Source organism: Filicampus tigris, chromosome 7 (genome assembly GCF_054856515.1).
Source record: "Filicampus tigris isolate MCC_2025a chromosome 7, RoL_Ftig_1.0, whole genome shotgun sequence".
Lineage (NCBI taxonomy): Eukaryota > Metazoa > Chordata > Actinopteri > Syngnathiformes > Syngnathidae > Filicampus > Filicampus tigris.
Window position 1 is genome coordinate 9,660,259 of NC_141223.1, and position 23,234 is coordinate 9,683,492.

Sequence of the window (23,234 nt, forward strand, 5' to 3'; positions counted from 1 at the left end):
CATGTGAAATGACAGACGCCAAAACAAAATGCAGCTTTCAATATTTCTACTACTCTAATTATCTTGTGTTTTTTTTTATCAGTAAGGTGAAATTTAACCCCACTAATGTTACTTCAGCATGTTGGACGATTGGTTATAATGCACCTCAACGTTCTCCCAAATGCAGCAGGACTAGTCTCCAGCCCACCTGTGTTCAATATTTGCAAGTACGTACAGCAGTGGATTTAAAACGGACGCTAGGTGTCGCCCTACAAGATTTTCTCCAGACTGGCAAAGCATCCACATTCACATCCTTCTTAGAAGTTCAACTTCGGTGTGACATTTCGAGTCAAACGTGAGTCCATTTATAACACACGTGCACGTGGAAGTGCTTGTGTATCTGTCTTATATTCCTAACGTGATAAAAGTTCGTTAACCTCTCAAGCAACTTAAAAATTAATAGGGGGAATTTGAAAGATTTAAGATGCTTTGAATACACTTCAGTGCATGTTTGTGTCATTATTTCACGTTTTAATGGCTTTCATAAAAACAGTTCTGGAGAACATGAAGAGACAACTGCCAAATTATCATTCCCTGATTTTTGACATTTATAGGGAGGTTTGAGTAAAAAATAGAACTTTTTCTTGTGCAAGTGCCATGTGTGTCGAAAAAAATCGTTAACAACTTCTATACAATGGGGCTGTGTCTGATAGACGAAGACTGTTCTAGATTTTTTGAATGCACTTGAGTGCAATTTTGTGTCACTATTTCACGTTTCCATGGCCTCAACTGGCAAATTATCACTTTCCCTGATTTTTGCCATTTATAGGAAGGTTTAAAAAATATTATTTTGATTTACTTTATAAGCTATTGGCAACGTGACTCCCAAATACAAATATTGTCATTTAGAGCATTCATTTGCAGAAGATGAAAAATGATTTTAAAAAAAAACAGAAAAGTGGAATGTTTCTTGTCTCTTAGTACCCCGGCCCCAACTGTATAATAATTACGTTATGAGGTACAGTTTGTATGCACTATATGAATAGTGGTATAAAAACGATTCTCTTATCAGCGATCAAGTGGTGTTTACTCAAACGTCTTATTCTAGCAACACTACAGCTGAGAAACAAAGCACGTGGAGTCCTGGCGTTCTCTGATTGGCTGCGGTTTGCTTCACCCTCAACCAATGGGGTGGCGACGTTGTTTGTGCATCGCCGCTGCAGCCGCATATATAATGTCGCCAATGACAAGGGAATGGAGAAACTCGCTAAAAGAACTACCACGCACGTCCTATGCGACAACTTTGACCCCGACCATCTTGTCGACGGACGTCTGGACGGGAAGAAGCGGATTGGATTGAGCACTGCGGCGTGTCTTTGTCCCTGAAGCCGCGCACACTCAGGTGGGCCGCCTCAGCCGAGGATGCTCTGACTCACACTCACCGCATCTGACTAGAGAAGAGGCTGAAACAGAGTTTGGCTGTTTTCTCCACCATTCTACTCAATTATTATATACAAATATGACCGATAATCTAAATGACACCGAGCCTCGTATTGTGTTTTCTATGTGGCGACTGGCGAAGAATAAGGACACTAACATTTCCATTAATTATCGTTGAGATATGTTTAGTCTTGTTCTCTCTTTATATCGTCATTATTTTCTGACAGTCGCATATGTTTTATGCTACAGCGTCGAGTAAGTGCAATTTATTTACGTTTTTTTCCCGTTCGGCAACGTTTGCTACTTTTCCTTTACAGTTGTTGTTTCGAACAGCTGAGCGCTCTTAAGTGATGTACTCGAGATCAAGTTACCCAATATTTACATCGTACAATTCCGGATAAAACACGTGTTGAAATAAAAGCACAATTGCGTAATAGAAAAATTATAGGAACATATAGTGACATGACTGGCGCCATTTATTACTCTTTTGTGGGTGTGCTTTTTTTAAAACAAAAGAACAAAAACGGCATTGGATTGGGTGTAATTAAATGGAGAAACTGTATTTTATTTTGTAAGCGGAAGTGCGGTGTGCTTGTTCTACGAACACCCAGACGCTTTTTGAGCTGAGCGCTATAGTGATTTTGTGTGTGTGCTGTGTGGGGGTGGGGGGGACGATAGGCAGTCCAGTTCAGACCAGTTTTGCCGTTACGACTTTGTCTCTATTGTCGTTGTCGTGATGATGGTGATTTTGATGATTTTGATGATGATGTTGTTGATGTTGATGTGCTTACTTGCTCCGAAACAACACGAACACCAACACATCTTACAAATATATTGTACATGCGTGGCTCTATAGTGATGAGTGACTGACAGAAGTTACGTGTATCCAAAACAACAACAAAAGGGAATTTAGAAATGGGCAATTTATTGTGCATCTGCAAATGTGTGAGTGAAAAACTGTATTTTCTGGTAGATTTGTAAATACAAGCATACAATTTCAGCCAGGCAACGGAACCGTATGTGATTTGCTTAAAAAAATGTAGCTTTTGTTTTTGTTGTCGTGTTGATCTTGTTGAGACGCACACAATGTCCTCGTTTAAGTGTTTGTCCCGTGCATGCCATACAAATAAGGACATGATATCCATTTCAAGCCCCCGAACAACAATCTCGCGCCGTGCTGGTTCGAACCGGATGGAGCTGGTGTTGCATTTAAGTACTGTCGTTTTTTCGAAAGCCAAGTACAGGTATTGTATCTCTAAATTCGAAAGTCTCTTTGTGGAAACAGAAACACTACCGGTTTTATAAAGGTTTCGGGTTTTAGCTTTTTATTAAATATAAATCAGTTGTCGTGGCGAGGAGTCGGTCATCAAAAGACAACTGTTTGTTATCAGTATCACTTATCAGATTGTTGTAAATTTGAAAATCCCGACAGTCTTTTTAAACCCTATTAAATTGGGTGATTTCAGCAATTTCTTTACATCGACGATACTTGTTTTTTTTTGTGTGTGTGTAAGTAATACTTCAGGGAAATGTTACGCTGAGAAACATTTGTACTCAGTCCTCGTGGAATGCAGCATCCTCACGTGCAGCGATTACGTTTCATATGTCATTAGCAGCCAATAGCCGAAGAGCTATTTTGACCACGCTCCAATGAGATGTCTCAAGGGCGGGTCGTCTTTCAGTGCGTTGACGGGGTTTACACGCCCACCGCACTCAGCTGTTTTGTTGAGTCTCCCTGGTCTGTACATCAGCTTGAGGAAGGAACAAAGGCACCAGGATGAGTCACTGACTCACTGCCATTTTCACAAAGCGCATTTAGTCCCACAGCCTCTTAGAACAGACTGGATCTAAGTTTTTTTAGAGGTGACAACTTTCCAAGTACCATTACTAGCCTTGCACCATCACTATTTTAATATTCAATTAACAATTTTTACAATATTGTGTTGAGGTTAGCTGTTTCATTTCTTTGTTTGAAATAAAAAGTTCATTAAATCAACAACATTCATCTTATTTTATTTTCATTGACCCCCCACCCCCCTTTTTTCCCCTTCTAATCATGCAGGCGACTATAGCCTCCTTCTTTCTCCTCTCCTGTGAGACAAGTGAAGCATCCCCCCTATCGTTTGAGATGGCTCCTACCTTGGCCACGGCCTTCGGCCGCCGTTGGTGGATGGCGGTGACGGCGGTCATCGAGAACCTGCTTTTCTCTGCTGTGCTTCTGGGCTGGGGATCCCTGCTCATCATGCTCAAGTCAGAGGGATTCTATTCCTACCTGTGCAAAGCACCAGGTGATCTTAATTCTGTATTACTGAAAGTATCAAGTATCAACGTTGTTTAACATCATGAACAAAAAGTGGAAGTCACACATCCAAAAGTCATACAATTTGGAGTTTAACCTCTTTTTGTTACTTTTTTAGATATGCCCTAAAAGTAAAAAAAAAAGAAAAAAACCATTCCAATCATTAACATGTGTGACATAATAATAAATCAAATAAATATTTCTTCCAAGTAAATTGTAACTAGTTAAACAGGTTGTAGCACAGGTGCTAATAGCGTGAAAGTGACCAGAGGTATTTTTTAAACTTGTGTGGTGGAAAATATATAATATTGGCTGCATGGTTAGGTAATAAAGGTTTTATGACGGCAACAGTTTGAGCCTGGCACAAATGAATATGGGGGAAAACTGTAACTGAATTGAAATTTGAACAACTAAGAAGTCAAAACAGCATCATAGAATGGAGTGCGTTTGACTTGGAGTTTTACTACCAGTAGTCCAGCTGTTGTTGTTACTGTCAGATGTATTTGAGGTCCTCTGCAAAGTCATTCCTAACTTTCTAAAGCAACACTAGCACCCCGAACATGACTATTTGAATATCATTTGTGACCTTTGTCATGTGAAGGAGTGAAACAAAAGCTAATCTTAAATGCTTGTAGGCCTTTTCACCACAGTGTTTTTACTAGATGTGATCGTCTCTTTGTCTCCATTTGGTTTCCGCTCTGCTGAATAGGATGTGTGACCACACCTTGAGTGTCTTTAGAGACTCACTGAGTGGTGTTTTTGCTGAGCGGGCGTGTTGAAATCTCAGGATTAAAAGCGCGGATAACAACACGGTGGTCGTTTCCAGGAAGCGTGCTAGTTCAAATGAAAAAGTTGAGGACTCTTTGGGCAAAACAACTTTGATGACAAAGCTCCAAATTTCAAAAGCTTAGCATGCGCTCCGACAATAAAACTGCAGTCGCCTCAGATTAGCCTTTTTGGCAGATTCTTTCCTTGGCACACCACGGTCACGTGTGTGGGGGAGACCTCCTGAATATAAAAATATGTTTTTGCTGTTCATTGTACCATTCAGATATGTAGGTCAGATAAAGTCAACAACAGGCTGCAGGAGTGATTCATCGTCTGCAGACATTTGCTCGCTTTGCTTGGCAGTTAATAACTGAAGTTGCATTGAATGAGGCCATTCATTCAAGCAGCCATATTGGGGAAGTGATAAAAGCTACGGCGGAGTGCTCATTTGTGCATATGGTCTGGAACGAGAGACAGCACATTCTCATGACTGTATAAAAAAAAAAAAATCATGCCATTAGGTTTGATGTATTATATGAATGATTACCTTTGTTTCAGGTGATCAACCTCTATGGATTATTTGTTTTTATAGGACTGTTGTTACGTTGACCTTCCCCGCGGCCTTTAATCAGCTGTTTTGCATTTGACAAAATAATCAGGTCAGGAAGAAGCACCACTGTTTATCTCTATTTGCACTATGGTCACTGTTCTAGTTTAGATAAAGCTCTATCTTGTTGTCCTCCTTCGAATTTGGCTAAAAGCTAACACCTTATACAAATTCCCCCAAACCCAAGAGAGAGACACGGGGAAGTGAGAGTCATTTGTGTATCACATTGCCATCGAAACTGTTCATGGTTTGCAAGGTCTGACCACCACTTAATTCCGTCACATTTGCACAACAATGTTCGGACACTCAGATGCTAATCACATGGAGTCAAGCCACTATTTGAAAATGGTCAACTGTCTTTTTATTTACACAGCCACTACAGGAGTGTGTTTATTTCACCTCCATTTTTTTTTTTTTATTCCATGACATTCAGGTTGATGTAATCCTTAAATTGTCGTGGAGCCCTCAAAACTGAACACCCCAAAAGTTGTTCACATTTTAACTTGTATGCCGGATAAGAATGTAAAATTATTATTCAAGACAAAGCCTGTATCGCTGATAGGTCTTGGAATTAAAAGTTTCACGGAACGGATTGTGTTTGACTTTGGAGGTTACACTGTAGGATTCGCGTTTATTGGTCTGAGTGGCAAAACTGTCAACCGGAATTTCCTTTTTATGGCGTAGAAACTTCCTTCAAGGATGTCAGCTTAACACTGACCTCCCCGCACTCCAGCAAGTGTGTGCTTGTGATGGGGTGGGGTGGTCTCAGGGCTATGGACTCACTGCAGTCACTTGAGTATGCAGCTGCCACGGAGGGCGAATGGTGCTGCGTGTTGTTGATTTGACGGCTGGCACGTCACAATAACGCAGGAGAGGCCACACTGCACACATCTTTACCTTCACCATGTCCGTATCCTACATCAAAGGCGTGCTCATCAGACAGATTCTTTATCTTATAGCTTTTGGTGACTCAGCATTTATTTTCTTTACTTTTGGGCTGATGTTTTTCCTGAGCACTGAAGCGAGGTCATCAGGAAGTCTAACTTGAAGGGAACTGCTGATATTTTGAATGAATAATGATTTCATTGTTGTAGATTCCATGTCACCCTAATTCAGAAGATACAGTTAAAATTAAGAGAATAAAGGAAAATGTACTTATGTAGTGCAAAATACCTCTTCAAGACTAATCAACAATGTGGGCTAGTGTCATAAAAATGAGGGTGTAAAACCACATGAAGTACAAGCCACATTCATCAGACTATTCCAAGAGGATTCCAGTTGGATAAAAACAAAACAAAAACATAAATGCAAATTACAAGAAATTTCATCAAAGGGGGTCAGATAAAATATCATAAAATACAAATATCCCACTGGCACTACAAGTGAAATTCTCTTCTAAAACAATTATTGTTGCCACATTTTTTTGATATCGTTGCCCCAATAGCATTCTTGGCTTTGTCATATTTGAACTTTTTTGTAAAACAAGAAGATAAAAATGTAAGCAAGCAAATATCTGTTTTTTAATTGATTTGGAACAATGTTATAGTTGACAAAAACTAACAAAATAACGGAAACTGAATTTTTTTTTTTTGTTAATTACATAAAATGAAAACAAGAGTGCTTTTATACAATCGATAAGTAACTGAAACTACGTTTATAAAACTCACTGAAACAATCTATAGCAAAAATGTAGTCTTTTTCAAATAATTCCATATATGATCTTCAGGGATACGGGAGGTTAAACAGTTTGGGAATTGTAGTTATATACATAAGTAATCCTAAAACGAACAAACCTGCTCTAAAAACTAAATAAAACTACTGAATTTTAAAATCAAAAATCCAAATGATATTAAATCGAATTTTTTAAAATGAAATATCCCAAACTATTACAACCCTGATTTGGTAACAGTAAGTTAAAAATGACATTTCTATTATCCTAATGATATAGCTCTCCTAAAACATGACCATAGATAAGAATAAAGTTGTGTGCAAAATCCTTTGAATAATTTAACTGGCACAGGTTGAGAGCAGCATCTGAATTGCTTAAGCAGAGAATTTCGTCTGTCATAAAAAAAAGTGCGCACATGAGGGAAAGCACTATCTAAAATGGCTGAAAATAAGTGCAGTTCGTTTTTTTAAAGAAAATTGTACATTTTTTCAGCTTTAGTTCCTTTTTCTTCTCTGAATCGCCTCTAGAAACTGCATAGACTGCGGCTGCGGTTGCCCTCAGCGTCAAGATGAAGATGAAGAAAAAAACCCCACTGATGACTAAGTCGTTTATTCCCTGGTCCCTCACGGCGAAAAAAAGAGCAAACTGCTGAGTCCTTCTATTTTGTTTTCCTGACAGTTTGAGCCCAAGCAGATCGAGGTGAACGAGTTGTTTTCCTACGTCAGCCCTTGCCGGTTGGAGCGAGTCTGTTGATGCAGTCCAGTAGGGCAGATGAACAAAAATAGAGTGCACGTGTTGAGTGTGGATTCCGCTACTGGGAAGCGGGCGGGCGGACGGGCAGAGGTTTACCGTTCTGGGAGCTTGTTGACTCTGGACGTGTTGTTATCCCGACTGTCTGTTTACGTGACCGTTGGATCACTTGGCATTTTTGATCTGTAGCTCAGCTTTCAAGAGAGGGAGGGAGAATGCCTCCAGAGACACGTTCTAATAATAATGATAAAATAAGATCATGTATTACGTACGATACGTACGTACGATAAAAGTATTCATGGGCGTATTCACGTATTGATTTCTTGTTGTTTTCTCTCCATCTAGACAACAGCAGCTCCAACTTCAGTCTCTCCAACACATCTGACGCTGAGGCGTCCGACGCCGAGGAGTACCTGGAAATGAACGGCTGGCAAATCTGCAAGGACCAGGATGAGATGCTGAACTTGGCTTTCACTGTGGGCTCCTTCCTGCTGTCTGCCATCACCTTGCCCATGGGCATTATCATGGACAAATATGGGCCGCGGAAGCTGCGACTTCTGGGCAGGTGAGCCCAGACGTCACCTTGAACATCGAGTGTGTCTATTTGAAATGTTCAAACGCCAGGGCTGTGCAATTAATCGAAATTCGATTACAATGACGATTAATACACTCCACGGTTACAACATTTACATAATCGTAAAAAGCAATTATTAATATTCATTTATATATTCCAACACACTATGTTTGTTTACACAAGGACATCCTACTTGAATTTATACATTTGCGGCTTTTTAATTTGATACATGTTTTTTGGTCCATACGGAACTTATTTTTTTGTCTTTATGTTTGTTTACGTTGAAACATTTTCTTGTTTTGTACCATGCAATAAATGATCGTGTCATGATTGTTTTTTCCAGTGCCTGCTTTGCCTTCTCCTGCCTCCTCATCGCCTATGGAGCCAGCGATCCCAACAGTACGGACAACGGCTTTGGCCAACCCTCATACATCATATGTTCACATTTGCTACGGTGACAACGCATGTGTCCGGTGCACTAATATGCTTTTGTCCTGCAGGTCTGTCCATCTTGATCTTCTTTGCCCTGGCCATGAATGGATTCGGAGGCATGTGCATGACTTTCACCTCTCTGACGGTAAGAGCACTGCTATGATTTCTTATTTATAGACTGTCATGAAGATGCCAAGAAAATTGGCCAGGTCATGAAGTCAAAGCAAAATGCCCCCCCCAAGAAAAGACACCATGCCGAATTTTATCTCTACCAAGGACCTTGTGTTTTCATCAGCATGGCAACATTTGTGCGACAAAACAAGATTTTGTATGGTGGCCTACTATTTCCTTTCCTTCAAAGAAGCGGAATGTACTGTCATTTCTTGAGAATGACACACACCCGAATATAATACGCACCCTGAAAATATCCCTTCAATGTCTAAATTTTCACTCCCCTGATTTACTGGTTGTTGCCTAATTTGTAGGAATGGGAGGAAAAAATAATACGATTATTACTTATCTGAGTTCTACTAAATAGAACTTTTTTCAATTTATCTTTATAAAAACAAAAAACAACTGCAATTTCCAGGTTGTAGGAAAAGAAAACTTGGCAGATAAATATGAAATATCCTACTACCGGTAAATAGAACTCGGATAAGTTGGCCACCAAAACAGGTCAACACAGAATCTCTGCCTTGAAAATGCGCAGCTGTATCCTTGGCCAATTTCCACGCAGACATTTGCAGACTCCATCCAACAGTGACGGGTATTCAAATGTTTTGCTGTCCATTCTCCCCCTCTACTGGTGCAAATTTGATGCTGCAGTCAAGCTTAGTGGACAGGGAATCAGTTTCCTGCGTTTTGCTCAGCGAAACCACCGTCGTGAGCTTCGGCTCAGCCGCAAGGTTGGTCTGTCGACCATCGCACGTTAGAATGCGGTGTCGGTGGTATTGATGCTCAAAAACGGGCGTATGATCCAAATAATGATTTGTATCTGATTACCGGTAGTCATAACTCGCTGTGGGTATATTAAAAACTCACGGATGAGTGTTCCTGCTGTCTAATAATGCAAAACAGCAAATGTCTGTGTGTTGTGTGGGTTCCACGCAAAGTGATAAATGGGCAACGTCTACGGCTTGGCTCGGAGTGTTAGTGCGGATATGGAAGCAAATGGAGGGAAAGGGAGTGGATCAGAAAGGCCGGAGCGGTCAGGGCGAACCCATCAGCGCGATAAAAGTGCTGCATCACAAGAGCGGCCACGTGAGAGCCAGAGTAGAGAGAAGCACGTCATCTATTATTCACTGCTGCTCGGCGGCTCTGTCTGGTGGCCAAAAAAAGACCTCTGCTCGTGACTATTTCATCTGCAAAAAAAAAAAGAGCAGATGATGTCGTGTACATCGTAGCAGTGCGCGTTGGTTGCGCCGCAAGTCTGTGTGCGCCGCAGTTGTTATTGTGAGCATGTACGATGTGGCGTGAGAAAAGGCTCTCATCCAGTTCAGTTACACAAACCACATCTTATCCGTCATATTTGACGGAGCGCATCCAGCATGCGGGCATTCTTGCATCGGTGTTACTTACAGGCCAAACAATAATATTCCACTTTGTCGCTGAGGAGGTAAACAGGAAGCGGCAACAAGGGAAGTGAATGTGTGGTTTTGCGCTTGTACGCGTCTCCCCACCCACTCTTTGCCGTCTCGCGTTCAGGTTACTATGCAAGTTGCCCGATAAACCCCACCCCCAACGCCCTCGTTTTGTGCCGCTCTTATGTCTGAGGTTGTTTTTGTTCATCTCCAGTTACAGCTGTTCAGTTTGCGACGGTTTGGGAGGATATAAGCATGTATGTGTGTTTCAAGAGGATAACCCCAAAATGTTCTCAACAAGAATATGTTCTATGCAGGCCCACTAGTCTAAACACGGCATTCTGTTTTAGGAATATGAGTTAAGCAGAAAAATCTGCGTTTTTTTAACCATCTCGGGGCAGCCATTTTGTCACTTGCTGTCAACTAAAAAATGACGTCACAGTTGCTCAGGGCAGGTAACGACCAATCATGGCTCAGCTTCGGATAACAGGTGAGCCGTGATTGGTTGTTACCTGAGCCCTTAGCTACTGCTATTTTTTAGTTGACAGCAAGTGACAAAATGGCCGCCTCCTGAGATGGCTAAAAATAGGTGGATTTTGCTTCTTAATTAATATACCGTGTTTTGACTCGTGGAGGCTCACAGGACATGTTATTGTAAAGAAAATGTTGGGATTGACTTCTCCCAACACCAACACCCCAAGCTTTCAGCAGTGTGAGTTTCTGCTCTCTGTCGGTTGTGTTTTTGTTGCTTCCTGTGTGGCACGTCCAGGTTATTTGTTGTGTCCAGGAAAGACGAGAAGGGAAACGCAGAGGGTGTCAAACAGCTCTGATCTTGCATATCAGTTCTTCTTAGTTATTCGTTGTAAGGCCATCGAACCTTCACGGTTATGGAGTTGGCAAAAATACAGCATGTACCCTTATCTCCCCTTTCACTCCTCACTCAGTCACCTTTATGACAGACAGCATGTCTGTATTTTCGTTTGTTGTTTCTCCTCTTTATCTGAGCTTTCTCCACTTACTGTTCTCTGTGTCCTGGCTGAGGAAAACAGCGGCTTCTTGTCTGCCTCTTAACACACCCGAGAGATTCTTGAGCATGTATAGTATCTGTCCGCGCTATATGAAACTCCCCCTTGTTCTCTCTCTGGGCACGTGTTGGAACCCCTCTTGCATCCTGGGTTTGGCATCCCAGCTCTGAGGCATTTCCCTGCCTGTATGTAATTATTCAAATCCTAGTTTCCCTAACGCACGTGCCATCCCCTAGATGCGGCTGGTAGGGGGGATTGCGCACAGAGAACAGATTGTGGTTTGTTTGCAAACCGCCGCTGATGAAAGGAAACGTGGAAAGGATGAAGAGAGAGTCTGCTGCAAGGGCGAGTGGCAATTTGAGATGGGAGCTGGCAAGACAGGGCGGCGGTCGCTGAGATCAGCCTCGTGTAGATGAGACTTGGTGGATGAGTGCGACATTGGCATGCATACAACCGCGCCGCATTGGCCGCCGGTCTGTGCAACCCGGCAAAGCCGGGGGGGGGGGGGGGGCCGCAAAGTGGCCCTTCGTTGCACTCCGGGTCACCCCTTGTAAGGAAAAAGAAAGTCACATGCTTCGGGACCGGCTTCAATCATCGTTCAAATGTTAGACGCCCTCATTGGAGCGAAACGTGATGTCGGGGTGGTAGCCAGTCTGCGGCGCGTCAGCTGTTGTTTGCTGATCTTCCAGTTCAGCTGGCTGCACTTTATGATGGATGGAACGGAGACGTACGCTGCGCGCCGGGTCAGGACCGGTCCGAGCTGGTTCTCAATGGCGCATTGGCAAGCGGCAGAATTTCCACTTGCTGCAGCAAACCCTCTTCCTTCTTTCGTTTCCCTCTTCGCTCCTCTGCAAAGGCCTCGCTCCTCCGTTTCCTGTTTCAGCCCGCCCGCTGCATTTAGAGGCACTGCTTCTTTGGTCATTTCCAAGTCGACTTGATGAGGCGCACGTCAAACACGCGTCAGCACTCACTTTTGTCCAGAGTTGCAAAATCATGTGCTGATGTCTTCATACATTGAAAGCCGTGTCCAAATCTGACACAGATTGGACAGAAGTTCCAATACCAGAGTGGAGTTCAGAGTGTATCAGAGCGTAGTGATTACATTCTCCCTCCTTTTTTTTTTTTCATGCTAATGCTTATATTCATGCTTGCTCTGGACAGACTGCACATGTATGATGTTGACAGAAAAAATACCATCGGTGTTGGGATTGAGATATTTCTAAATACCTGTGTGGTGGGGTGAGCACTTTATGACGGCCAATGTCCATCTGCACCTGACGCTAACCAAACGCAGCCATCGAACCGTGGTCCTATCCGCATGTGACTTTTTGGGAACCGATATCGACCTTACATGGCTGTCCAAACACTGAGTCCATCAATGTGTACACTTCCATTCTCTGCTTGGATACACTGACCGCAGAGCTAACAAAAGAGGGAAGGTGTAACAGCAGTCGGAGGTGGCTTGGCAGGGCCTCTTATCTGCTTATCTTGTCTTCATTTGCGCACGAGATGCACATTCTGGTATGAGATTCATGAGTGTAATCAAGTGAAATGTGAACACAAGGCAGGAGGGATGGCTGAGCTGCTGACCAGGTGTTGATCTGCTTGCATTGTGTGTTGCCATTCCTCACTAAATGCCTTTTTTTTATGGGGGGTGGGGGGGTAACTGTTGCGCAATCAAGTAGAAGCAGTGGAAAAAAAAAACACTGCAGTGCCAGACAAATTGTCACAGTTTTGCTTGGTTATTTTTTTGTTTCCTGTCTTTCTTCATTTTGCTTTTCAAACTGCCCCTAATTGCGCTTTTACAAAGTCAATATTTTCAACCAGGATCTTTTTTTGACATTTTTGATCTGAAGTATGAGTTTTTATTATTGTGTGATACCCTTTCTTTTTTTTTTTTTTATGGCAACTTAGGAGAATGCTCCTTGATTTTCTTTGCACCTTTTATAATGACAATAGACATTCTTATTCTTATTTTAGCTAAACCAAAAAAAAAAAAGACTTCTTATATGTTATTACGTATTATATATCCTCCCGCTGCATGACAGCTCAACTTTTTCATTTATTTTGTGATCAGCACATGCAGTCGTTTTGCGATGTGCTTTTTGGAAACGGTGGTCTCAGCACCTGACTCTGACGCACAACCACTAACCACCCCCCCAAAAAATCCTCTTGGCGCCACTTTGTTTCTTTTATGGCCTATAAATGAGATGAGCTGGCAAACGTGCTCCGTCACACATCACAAGGGGTGGAAGCCGATCTGAACATGCTGTAACACAAACACTTGTTTCCCCCTTTTTTTTCCACTCAAGCATGGCTCCACCCATGTGATTTGGTTGTTTTCGACCACTTCGTCCCTCTAAGAAATGACTGGCAGTGGCAATAGGACTTCTTTAAATAAAATGACCTACAGTTGCTTTCTATCTGTACTGATAACTGGATTGTAGCCTAAATGTTGAATAGTTTTGTAACTTTGGTACTTTTTCTCCATCTTTAGTTTTCTTTTTGCCGTATGTATAGTTGTATATTTATGTGGCAAATGTGTGAGGGGCTTCTTCTGTTTTCTTGTTTATTCTAATGAAAATACTAAACGACATGCTGACTGCCGATATCCAAACAATTATCCTGTAGGGAATTGGAATATTTGTTCCAGTATCAAAATATGACCGTCATAAAACAATTCATACACTTGATTTAAAATTAACATTTTACCATGCTCAACTGTTATACACAATGAAAAAAGACATCTTGGTGATGTGCAGGGAGTACTTTAAAAGTCGACCACTGTAAAAAAATAAAAAATAATAAAAAAAAAAGAAACATGCATATAGTTAAAACTGAAAACTAGTCCTATGCAATGAGTATCACAAAAAAAACACTACCTAAAAAGAAAATACACACTTAGCTCAATTCGTTGGTGCCTGATGCCCACTCAAATGAGGTATTCTGAGCTCTTACACAATGTAGCTACTGTCGTCTCCTTTGTCACAATGCATGTCATTTAAAGGCAGGTTTGTCCTGAAAATTTGGCAACCTCAGGGGCCTTTAATTTCAGGGAAAACATTTTTTTTGTAGTATGGCCCCTATAACATCACAAAAACAACAACCGCAACGATGACCTAGACCAACAAACAAAATAATGTGATCATTTTCACCCACTTTTCTGACCAGTGAGGGTCCTAGTTGCGCAATCCAAATACAGACCACGCAGCAGACTAGTTAAAAAATGGCAAAAAAGTCAATGATGAGGAACCAAGAGCACCTCAGTGGTTATATCACAACTCTTTTACTTGCATGTGTTGGCATTGATTAATCCTGCTGACCACCTCAAGTATGCTGAGCTGGACATAATGCAAAGCAACTTGTTTGTGTGTCCTCGCCACCAAGTGGGCCAAAGGTTGTGTATCTTATCCCAGCGGCAGTGGGCTGTCCGCTAATCAATCATAACTGCATTCCACCACAGAGGAACAGCTTTATATGGACATGAATATTTTGGAAGAAATGTGTATTGTTTAAGTAATCTATGGGGTGATCTGATCCGACTGTGATGAAAATAAATGATAGCTGATGATGAAAGAATTTGTTCGAATATGTTTTGACACCAGTGTTGCCATATAAGATTCCTCAGGGTCCCTCAACGAAGGCCGTGCTTGTACTTGCCTGTCCCGCAGCCTTCGATGCTACGGCAGGAATGCGCTCCGACCTTTTGACGCATTTTGTTATTGTCATTGTCCATTTTAAAAGTGGAAGTCAACCCAAACATATTTTTTTCAAGAACTAGTTGAAACAAGGCATTCTGATAAATATTTCATTTCTGGAATAAAAGTTAATCCACCCGTTTTTAGCCATCTCCGGGGGCGGCCATTTTGTCACTTCTGTCGACCGAAAATGACATCACAGTTACTCAGGGCTCAGGTAACGACCAATCACAGTTCACCTGTTTTCTGAAGCTTAGCCATGATTGGTTGTGATGTCATTTTCAGTCAACAGAAGTGACAAAATGGCCGCCCCCTGAGATGGCTAAAAATGGGTGGATTTTGCTGCTTAACTCATATTCCGCAAACGCAATATTAATCAGGAGGCCGTGTTTCAACTAGTGGGCCTGCTGGGAACATATTCTTTAAAAAAAAAAAAAAAAAAATGTTTTGGTCGACTTCCGCATTATGGGGGCTGTTTACAGTAAAGCATATTTAAAAAAAAACAAAACAGTGTGTCCAAAGGGCCGTGATGCAAGGCCAAAGAGTGTCTCTGTTGTGATTCAAAACACGGCAAGATTATTCGACAATGCCGTGCATACTTAATAGGGATGTGCCCTCCACTGATCGTTGACGTTAAGCAGAAGGATGCGTTTCCCAGTGTGTTGGGTTTTCAGGGGAAATAACCCAGGTTACAATAGGTCAATTTCAAGTCAGCAAGTTCAATTTCAAAGGCCTCCTCATGCAATAACCAGAGAGTTGAAATGCTGCTCAAATGGAAGTGCTTTGTTTTGAACCACACTTTGGTCCGAGCAGATTTCATCCCATTATGCATTGTTTTCATTTGATCATTTGCCAACTATTCATTGCCTCTACTAATACGCCGAGCTCTGTAAAATTACAAACATCCTACGTACTTCTCTCCCCTGCTTTAAATGCTTATGATATTTTCTGCTGTTCTTGCTTATTTGTCAGCTTCCCAACATGTTCGGAGACCTCAGGTCGACTTTCATCGCCCTGATGATCGGATCGTACGCCTCCTCCGCTGTTACTTTCCCAGGCATTAAGGTAACCCAACTCCGAAACAATCCCTGGCACTCATGACAAGAGCTGTAGTCAAAATTCTGCCTTTTCAAGAGAAATAATCCAACTAATACGTCAGGAGATTTTTCTTATATCGAATCTCATTAGATTGTGCGCAATTTTTTCCATGTGATCATTTTCACTCATGCTCCATTGTCCGTCTCGCTGCTTTTAGGTGATCTATGACCTGGGTGCTACCTTCATCTCCATCTTGATGGTTTGGGCCGGTTGCGCCTGTTTGGTCTTCCTTAACTGCTTCGTCAATTGGCCTCTGGAACCCTTCCCTGGCCCAGAGGACATGGATTTCACGTAAGAAACATGACACACACGCAAAGGCAGCTGTCCTCTAAAACAGTGTTTTTCAAACCGAGATATTGTCGGGTGTGCCGTGGGAAATGATCTAATTTGTGTGCCTGTGCGGTCTAGCGCCTGGCAGCGCAATCATGTCTTTACTACATTGTAGTACTCTTCCATACCAGCAGGTAGCAGCGGCAGCAGCAGGTAGCTAATTGTCTTCGTTTAGAGACAAGCGAATTAGTGACGCATGTTTATTCAAACAGGCCCATGTTTCACACTAAGTATCAAGATGAAAAATATTTTTTTCTTTGTGTTTATTTAATTCCTATCCAACACGTTATAATATAAAGTCATTCTTCAATGTTAAAAAATGCTTATATGAACAATGTAAGACTTATATTGTTAAAATAAGCTTTTTTCCACAATTTCAGCTGGCGGTGTGCCGCAGGATTCTTTCAATGAAATAAATGTGCCTTGACTCAAAAAAGTTTGAAAAACACTGCTCTAAAAGACATGCCATGCTACGGGAAAGCAGCTATTATTCTCCTTTTACAGTAATGAGTAAAAATATATTCAATCTCGTTCCGACTTTGCCACTGCCAATACGACGTTTATTTTGATCTATTTTTTACTCCTTTTCCCTTTCCTGTGAGCTCGCTGATACAATTCGATTCTAGTCATTGGTCATCATCTTTGACATGCTCCCACCCACAGAGTGAAGATCAAGTTCAGCTGGCTGGGATTTGACCACAAGATCACAGGGAAGCAGTTTTACCGGCAGGTGACCACCGTGGGGCGCCGTCTGAGCGTCAGCAACTCGACGACGCAGCAACATGCGCCGTCCAAGGACCTCGCTTCGCAGGACGCCAGCAAGATGTGCCTGTCCGCTGTCGACCTGCAGTTGACCAGCAAGCCCCAAAAAGAAGGTAAGTCTAGAATTGTGTAATTGGTTACTTGTTCAAATACTGCGGGGCAGTGAAGTGGCGGTGAGCACACACTGATTTACAATTCCAATGTCAGGCTTCGAACCTTGTCTCCGTTGTGTGGGTTTCTTCCTCCCTCATTCTGGAAACATTCAAATGAATTGAAGACTTTAAATTACCCTCCGGTTTTGAGAGTGGATGTTTGTTTGTCTATCTGTGCCCTCTGATTGGCTGGTGATTAGCCCAGGTTGTAACACACACATCTCGCATTTAGCACCATTGCTATACGCAACGGCTCCAAACACACTGTATGACTTTTATTGTATTTATGAAATACAGGATGCAAATACAAGTGCTCCTTCAAAGTAGCCTGTCAGAAGAACTGTGTGATTGATGAATATAACTTCTAGATCCGCTACGCAAGTTAATTTCACAATCAAAGTGTGACGTGTTTTCCAAATGGATGTCTATGAATTTCATGGAAACTCCACAATCCGCAAATTAGGGCCACTCCTCGACTTCCCAGAATTCCGCCCGCAAGTTTCCAGTTTACACATGATGGGTGTGCCCGACGTCTGTACGAAAGTATTACCGCACCTTGACGGTGCAGCGATCCAATTAGTTGCGTTGCGTGCCCAAAATCATGAAACATAGTTTCACCTTTGATTATATACCTCCAGGCATAACTGCCGTCTGTGCAAATTAATTAGACACACGCACATCTCAGCGATTGTCGGCTAAAAGGTTACGTGTTTAGACGTAAAGACAATTGGATTATGAAAAAAAAAGGCAAATATGGACAATTATGACACCAATCAATTTATCAAAAAAATGTGTTCGGCATGTTTATGATTTTTTGGGGGTAATCTAAGATTGTATTCCCCATCGTTGTGGTTGTAGTTTGCAGTGATGTATAATCCCTTGCTCTCATATAACTACTCATGCTTACTATTTTTCTCATTTTACGCGGTGAGATGTGACTCGTTGATTTCATATGTTTATTATTTTGGAAGCGCTGCGTGAACTTGAATCCGTCTCGAACCAGATATTAAAGTCGACGGCAGAGATGTGATCTCGCTCTCCTCTTGTCATTTCCCGTGCAGCCCAGACATTTACGAGGAGTGTGTTGAGCCCCATCTTCCTCCTGAGCCTCATCACCATGTGTGTCACCCAACTGCGCCTCATCTTCTACATGGGCGCTATGAACACGATTCTGGAGTCGCTGACGGAGGGAGACCTCAACACGGGTGTGTGTGCACTCATGCTTTGGCGCCGCTTTGGTGGTGGTACTCCTTTGTATGTCTACCCGCTCATTTCTTGCACTGGATGTTTGCTTTTAACCTCTTGCCAACATCTATGCTGACACTGTAGCGCCTAACAATCTCTCTCACTCAGCTAATCTGTTGCTTGTGGTTAACACCCCGCCTTGTTTCCTCTTCTGTCCGTCTCTTGCTTTCCTCTTGTCCTGTCACGCCTTCCTGTTGCAGTGGAAAGGATGCAAGTGGGTAAGAGACTTCAGCAAATAGTAACAAAAATCTGTGCTTTTCAGTTCACTTCCTCTACTCTTGTGAAATCACCTATGACTTAAAAAAAAAAAAAAATGGGGTCATAACCTAAAAAGCCGCTGTGACGTCAACCCAATCTGCTCTTTAAAAAGCAACATTATGTTAACAACACAAAACATATTCATAATTTCATTGTCACTGTTGTCTGTCTCTTTAGTAAGCACATACACATCCATCTTCGGCGTACTCCAGCTGTTGTGTCTGGCGACCTCCCCTGTGATTGGCTACGTCATGGACTGGAGACTGAAAGACTGTGAGGATGAAAATGACAAGTATACCGTCAGGTGAGATATCATTCAGAAAACATATCCAGCTGACACCTTCTCAAGCCAGAGTAAACAAAATCATTCGTACTAAATTTGATGAATCATCTGGCTGGGAATGACACAAGAAAGTGAAGGGGGGGAAAAAAAAAAAAATCTAACTTGCTGAATTCCTGACCATCAGGGAGCCCGGCCAGCCTCGTCGGCCTGACAAAAAGATTCAGAAGATAGTCAACTCCACCCGAGCCTTCATCTTCACCAACTTACTCCTGGTGTGCTTTGGAGTCACTTGCATCATGCCCAGCCTCCCACTTCAGGTACACACACCAAAAAACGATGGTAAAAAGAATTGGTTTTCTTAATCCTAATAGATAGGGAGAGGTTCGTCGTGAGCTTGTTGCTCTGCGCACACTTTAAGGACGAAATGTTGGGACACGCTCAATCAGTCCCTTCCTTCTCCATCTAATCAAGGCAGTCGGCGAAGTTTGGAGAATGTACTTTTTTTGGGACCCGGTGCGGCTATGCCCCATTACGCCAAATTCGCTTCATAAAGGCACACTAGTAACTCAAAAGGCAGCCCTGACCTCAACCCCATCAAACACCTTTGGCGAACCGTTTTGTTTTGTGTGAGCCACTCAGTCATCCAAACTAGCTCATCTTTCAAAAGGGGGCACCAAGGACTCGAAATGGTCTTCCCTTTTTAACATTGGCCAGATGTTACAATCCTTCGGTGGCCTTCATGCAGTGTTGAAACTGGAAGATGGAGAGAATATTTCCTGGTAATTTAGCGACATCTAGTGGATCAAATACATATTGACCCACATTGTTTAGATTAGATGGCATCCGATTCTCGAAGATGGGAGCATGTTTCTACATTCAAGACATTGCAACCTGTTTGTTGATCGAAAATGTGTTTTATTTTTCTTTCCAGATTTTGTCCTTCATCCTGCATACAATTGTCAGGGGCTTCATCCACTCTGCGGTTGGAGGCCTCTACGCTGCTGTGTAAGTGTGTGATGAGTTCAGTGTTGCAACACACATCATATTCTAGAAGAACCCGCACCTCCACATTTTAAATTATGGCGCCTTAGTCCCTTTAGTTTGAGTCTGCTTTATTCACATAATAAATTCACTTTTCATCATGTTCTTCTCTTCAAACTCCTTGTTGAGGCTATTACACAGTTTTTTGTTTTTTGGTGCATCAAAGACTTCACTATTATGTTGTTCTTTCCCCGCAGGTATCCTTCCTCTCAGTTTGGCAGCCTGACAGGCATGCAGTCTCTGATCAGCGCTCTGTTCGCCCTGCTCCAGCAGCCTCTCTTCATGGCCATGGTGGGACCCCTGGAGGGAGACCCCTTATGGGTAAGCAAGCCCATGGACAAATCAGACAGTCGACGATGATCAATAGAGAGTGGCTGGTTCATTTTTCATCTCAACTTCACGCGTCCGTCTCCAGGTGAACGTGGGCCTCTTGGCGCTGAGCATGCTGGGATTTTGCCTGCCCGTCTACCTGCTGTGTCACAGCCGACACCTCCAGCGTCTCAGGGACGAGCACGACGACGACCCGAAGATCTTCGTCAAGATGGAGAACAGCAACAAGATCGAGGCCTTTGTCTAGGCCCAGGGCGAGCGCTGACTTCCACAAACTTGAGACGAAGGACGCAGAGGACAAAAAAAAAAAAGAAAAGAGACTAGTCGGGAGTCACGGAGGTCACTGGCCTCTTGTAGGAACTCCGTTCCCGTTGCTGTTGTGCCTCACTGGGTTTGAACATGCACACGTTCACAAACACAGTCGTGACTGGCGAACCGTGTTTCCTGCACAACTGCACGCAGTTTCACTATCACTGACATCGTACACTGTGAGAAAGTGGATACACACAAACACATTTTGAGGTCCCTGGTGGTACAAATGCATCGCTGAAGTGAGCAGTAAACAGACACAAGGCAAGACCGGCTGCGATGAGACTTCTTGACATTTTGATTCAAATCATACTTTGCATTGTTTTTGCTCAGCCTGTTCTTCCGTTAAATGAGATTGGAAGTCGAACAGCGCGCCTCAATGGAAAGTCCCAGTGCGCAGATTTAACGGAAGATTATTATTATTATTATACACAAGTATAGAACCATGAAGACTTCTGCTTCGGTACTGGTTTGCTCGCACATAGCATAAAAGATGGGAGTCCATTTTCACATATGATAGTCATGTCACGTGATGTCATGGCTCAAGTATTCTTTTCTTGCACTTCACCGTGAGGGCATTACAAAAAAAAATCCACAGACAGCAGAACAGGTAGCAAATCAGTCGTGCAGCGGATGAAAATGTTTTCGCTAACTGTTAGCGACTCGGACTGCTGGCTCCGATGTGTTCAAACTTCCCTGTCTGCAGACTTTGTATCACCACATTATATCCAACTTTCAACATTTGCTGTTTTTCTTTGCAGGATATTGTTAAATCATTGTTGGTTTGTATACGGCACGTTACAGAAACGTGGCGCGTTCAAGAAAATCAAATATGGGAAAAGATGCTGCAAGGTTGGCGTGGTGTGGAGGTGGGGCACCACGTCATTTGTTTGTGTGGCTTAGCTGTAGCAATAAGTGCCTCTGTGAGATGCCAGGCAAGCGCACTCTCAGCCAACATACACACGTTTACATTTTTACGGTACTCGAATGCATATTTGACTTGCTTTTCTTCCTATTTGCATTGATATCAATCCTCAATGTAAACTGGGTGTAAAAGCGGGAACAAAGGGAATCCGTTACAATCACGTCTGAATATGAGCAATAGACTCCAAATGGATGTTTTCTGATGACTTTCCAAAGATGTGTCCTGTCTGGCATGAACTCACAGAGGCACTTCATAAGAGTGCCTCTCTGTACGTGCAAATAATGGAAGAAATGGAACTACACAGGATGTGTCTCACCGCTCTGCCTTCCATCTTTTACGTCCGTCCGTCCGTCCGTCCGACCGCCCACAAATGTCTTCTAATGCCTGAGCTGAGAGACGAGCCTCTGCCCCCATTAGATGCTTCCCATGAACGACTCTTGAGAGACGAATGGCACACGATGCACTTTAGACCCCTAGAATGGACCTCGGTTATGTATTTCTGAATAGTTTTGCTCCTGTATGTGGCAAGAACAATGCTCGGCTGCTGGCTGGTGGTGCATGTCGCCAAAGAATGTAAAATGAAAATATGGGAACAGAAAAACAGATTTCTTCCTTTTTTTTTTTTTTTAAACACCTGTAGAAAAATAGAATTCATAACATGATCATTACATTGGGCACAATAGGAGTCTTGTCTCTCAGCTCAAGAATGGCCGTCCAGGCAGGATGCAGGACTTTCCAAATTCATAATTGCATGCACACGTACTTAAACTTCAGTGGCTATATTTACGTGACCATATTTATGAATTTTCTGCTGGCTTTTTACACAGCATGCACGGGTGCTATATTTATGCAAATGTGACTACTGATGTAATTTTGTAATCTCACGGGTGCAGAAACTTAGTAAGAGAAATAGGAGAATTCATTTTCACGTTAATATAGCCATTGTTTTTCAAAGGACAATTTTTCTTCAGGCTCACGTGTCTGCTCTGGATCCAAGAGAATCTTATTCTCAGCGTTGATCCACAAACACGCGTTGTCCTATGTAAACATTGTGTGCACAAAAATGTCCTACGATCAGTGTGTTGTCAAAGTTAACCGTCACATCCCTGTTCACGCACGGCACAATATTAGAATGGTTACGGTTACACGCTTATGTTTTCAAAGAGAACTGAAACAGTCAGTGTTGAGTCGGGTGCTAAAATATTACTATTGGCTCCCAATCGAGATTTGTGGAAAACGAATCGTCGTTTTCCCTCACTGGTGTAACTTAACACCCCGTCGCTTCTTGAGTCCATCACCTCTCTGGTCTGATGCGATTCATCGCCGTATACTAGACGAACGACTTTCCGAACTGACTGATGGATTGATGTATTGATGAACTTGTTTGTCTGCTGATTGTCAATCAAGGTGCCATATATAGTCGCTGTAGGTGCTTCGTGTCATGTTTGTGATGATCGATATCTGAGCTATTGATTTTTTTTTTTTTTTTACTCCCCTGACATGAATATTTTTATGAATGATTTTCATTTCATTGGAAGTTCTTTAGTTGTTTTTAGGTTTTTCATTTTTTTTTACATTGTATATTTTATGTTATTCTTGTATCACAATATACATTTTCCTTTTAAATCATGTTGTAACTTGATGAAAAAAATTATTGAAAACAATAAAGCGTGATTTGTA

At 42.3% G+C, this 23,234-nt stretch overlaps 1 protein-coding gene and 1 long non-coding RNA gene across 4 annotated transcripts; one reads left to right on the forward strand and one right to left on the reverse strand.

Annotated features, from left to right (window-relative positions):
- The first annotated feature begins 1,183 nt into the window (after positions 1–1,183).
- Positions 1,184–23,234, forward strand: LOC147144721 (large neutral amino acids transporter small subunit 4-like). Of its 2 annotated transcripts, XM_086036198.1 has the most exons (15): positions 1,184–1,381; positions 3,482–3,707; positions 7,858–8,077; positions 8,430–8,485; positions 8,587–8,663; positions 15,794–15,886; positions 16,077–16,210; positions 16,913–17,124; positions 18,225–18,368; positions 18,609–18,626; positions 18,844–18,970; positions 19,134–19,266; positions 19,881–19,954; positions 20,188–20,311; positions 20,406–23,234. In XM_086036198.1, the coding sequence occupies exons 2-15, from the start codon at positions 3,548–3,550 to the stop codon at positions 20,565–20,567; spliced, it is 1,734 nt and encodes a 577-aa protein (XP_085892324.1). In that variant the 5' UTR covers positions 1,184–1,381; positions 3,482–3,547; the 3' UTR covers positions 20,568–23,234. The 2 variants fall into 2 exon arrangements, with proteins under 2 accessions (XP_085892324.1, XP_085892325.1); XM_086036199.1 differs by lacking the exon at positions 18,609–18,626.
- On the reverse strand, positions 6,436–10,193 carry LOC147144722 (uncharacterized). Of its 2 annotated transcripts, none has more exons than XR_015087514.1 (4): positions 10,097–10,193; positions 7,825–7,948; positions 7,612–7,746; positions 6,436–7,508 (listed from the first exon to the last, which is right to left on the reverse strand). It is a non-coding gene; the product is annotated as an uncharacterized LOC147144722 (long non-coding RNA). The 2 variants fall into 2 exon arrangements; XR_015087515.1 differs by having other exon boundaries at positions 7,825–9,879; positions 10,097–10,155.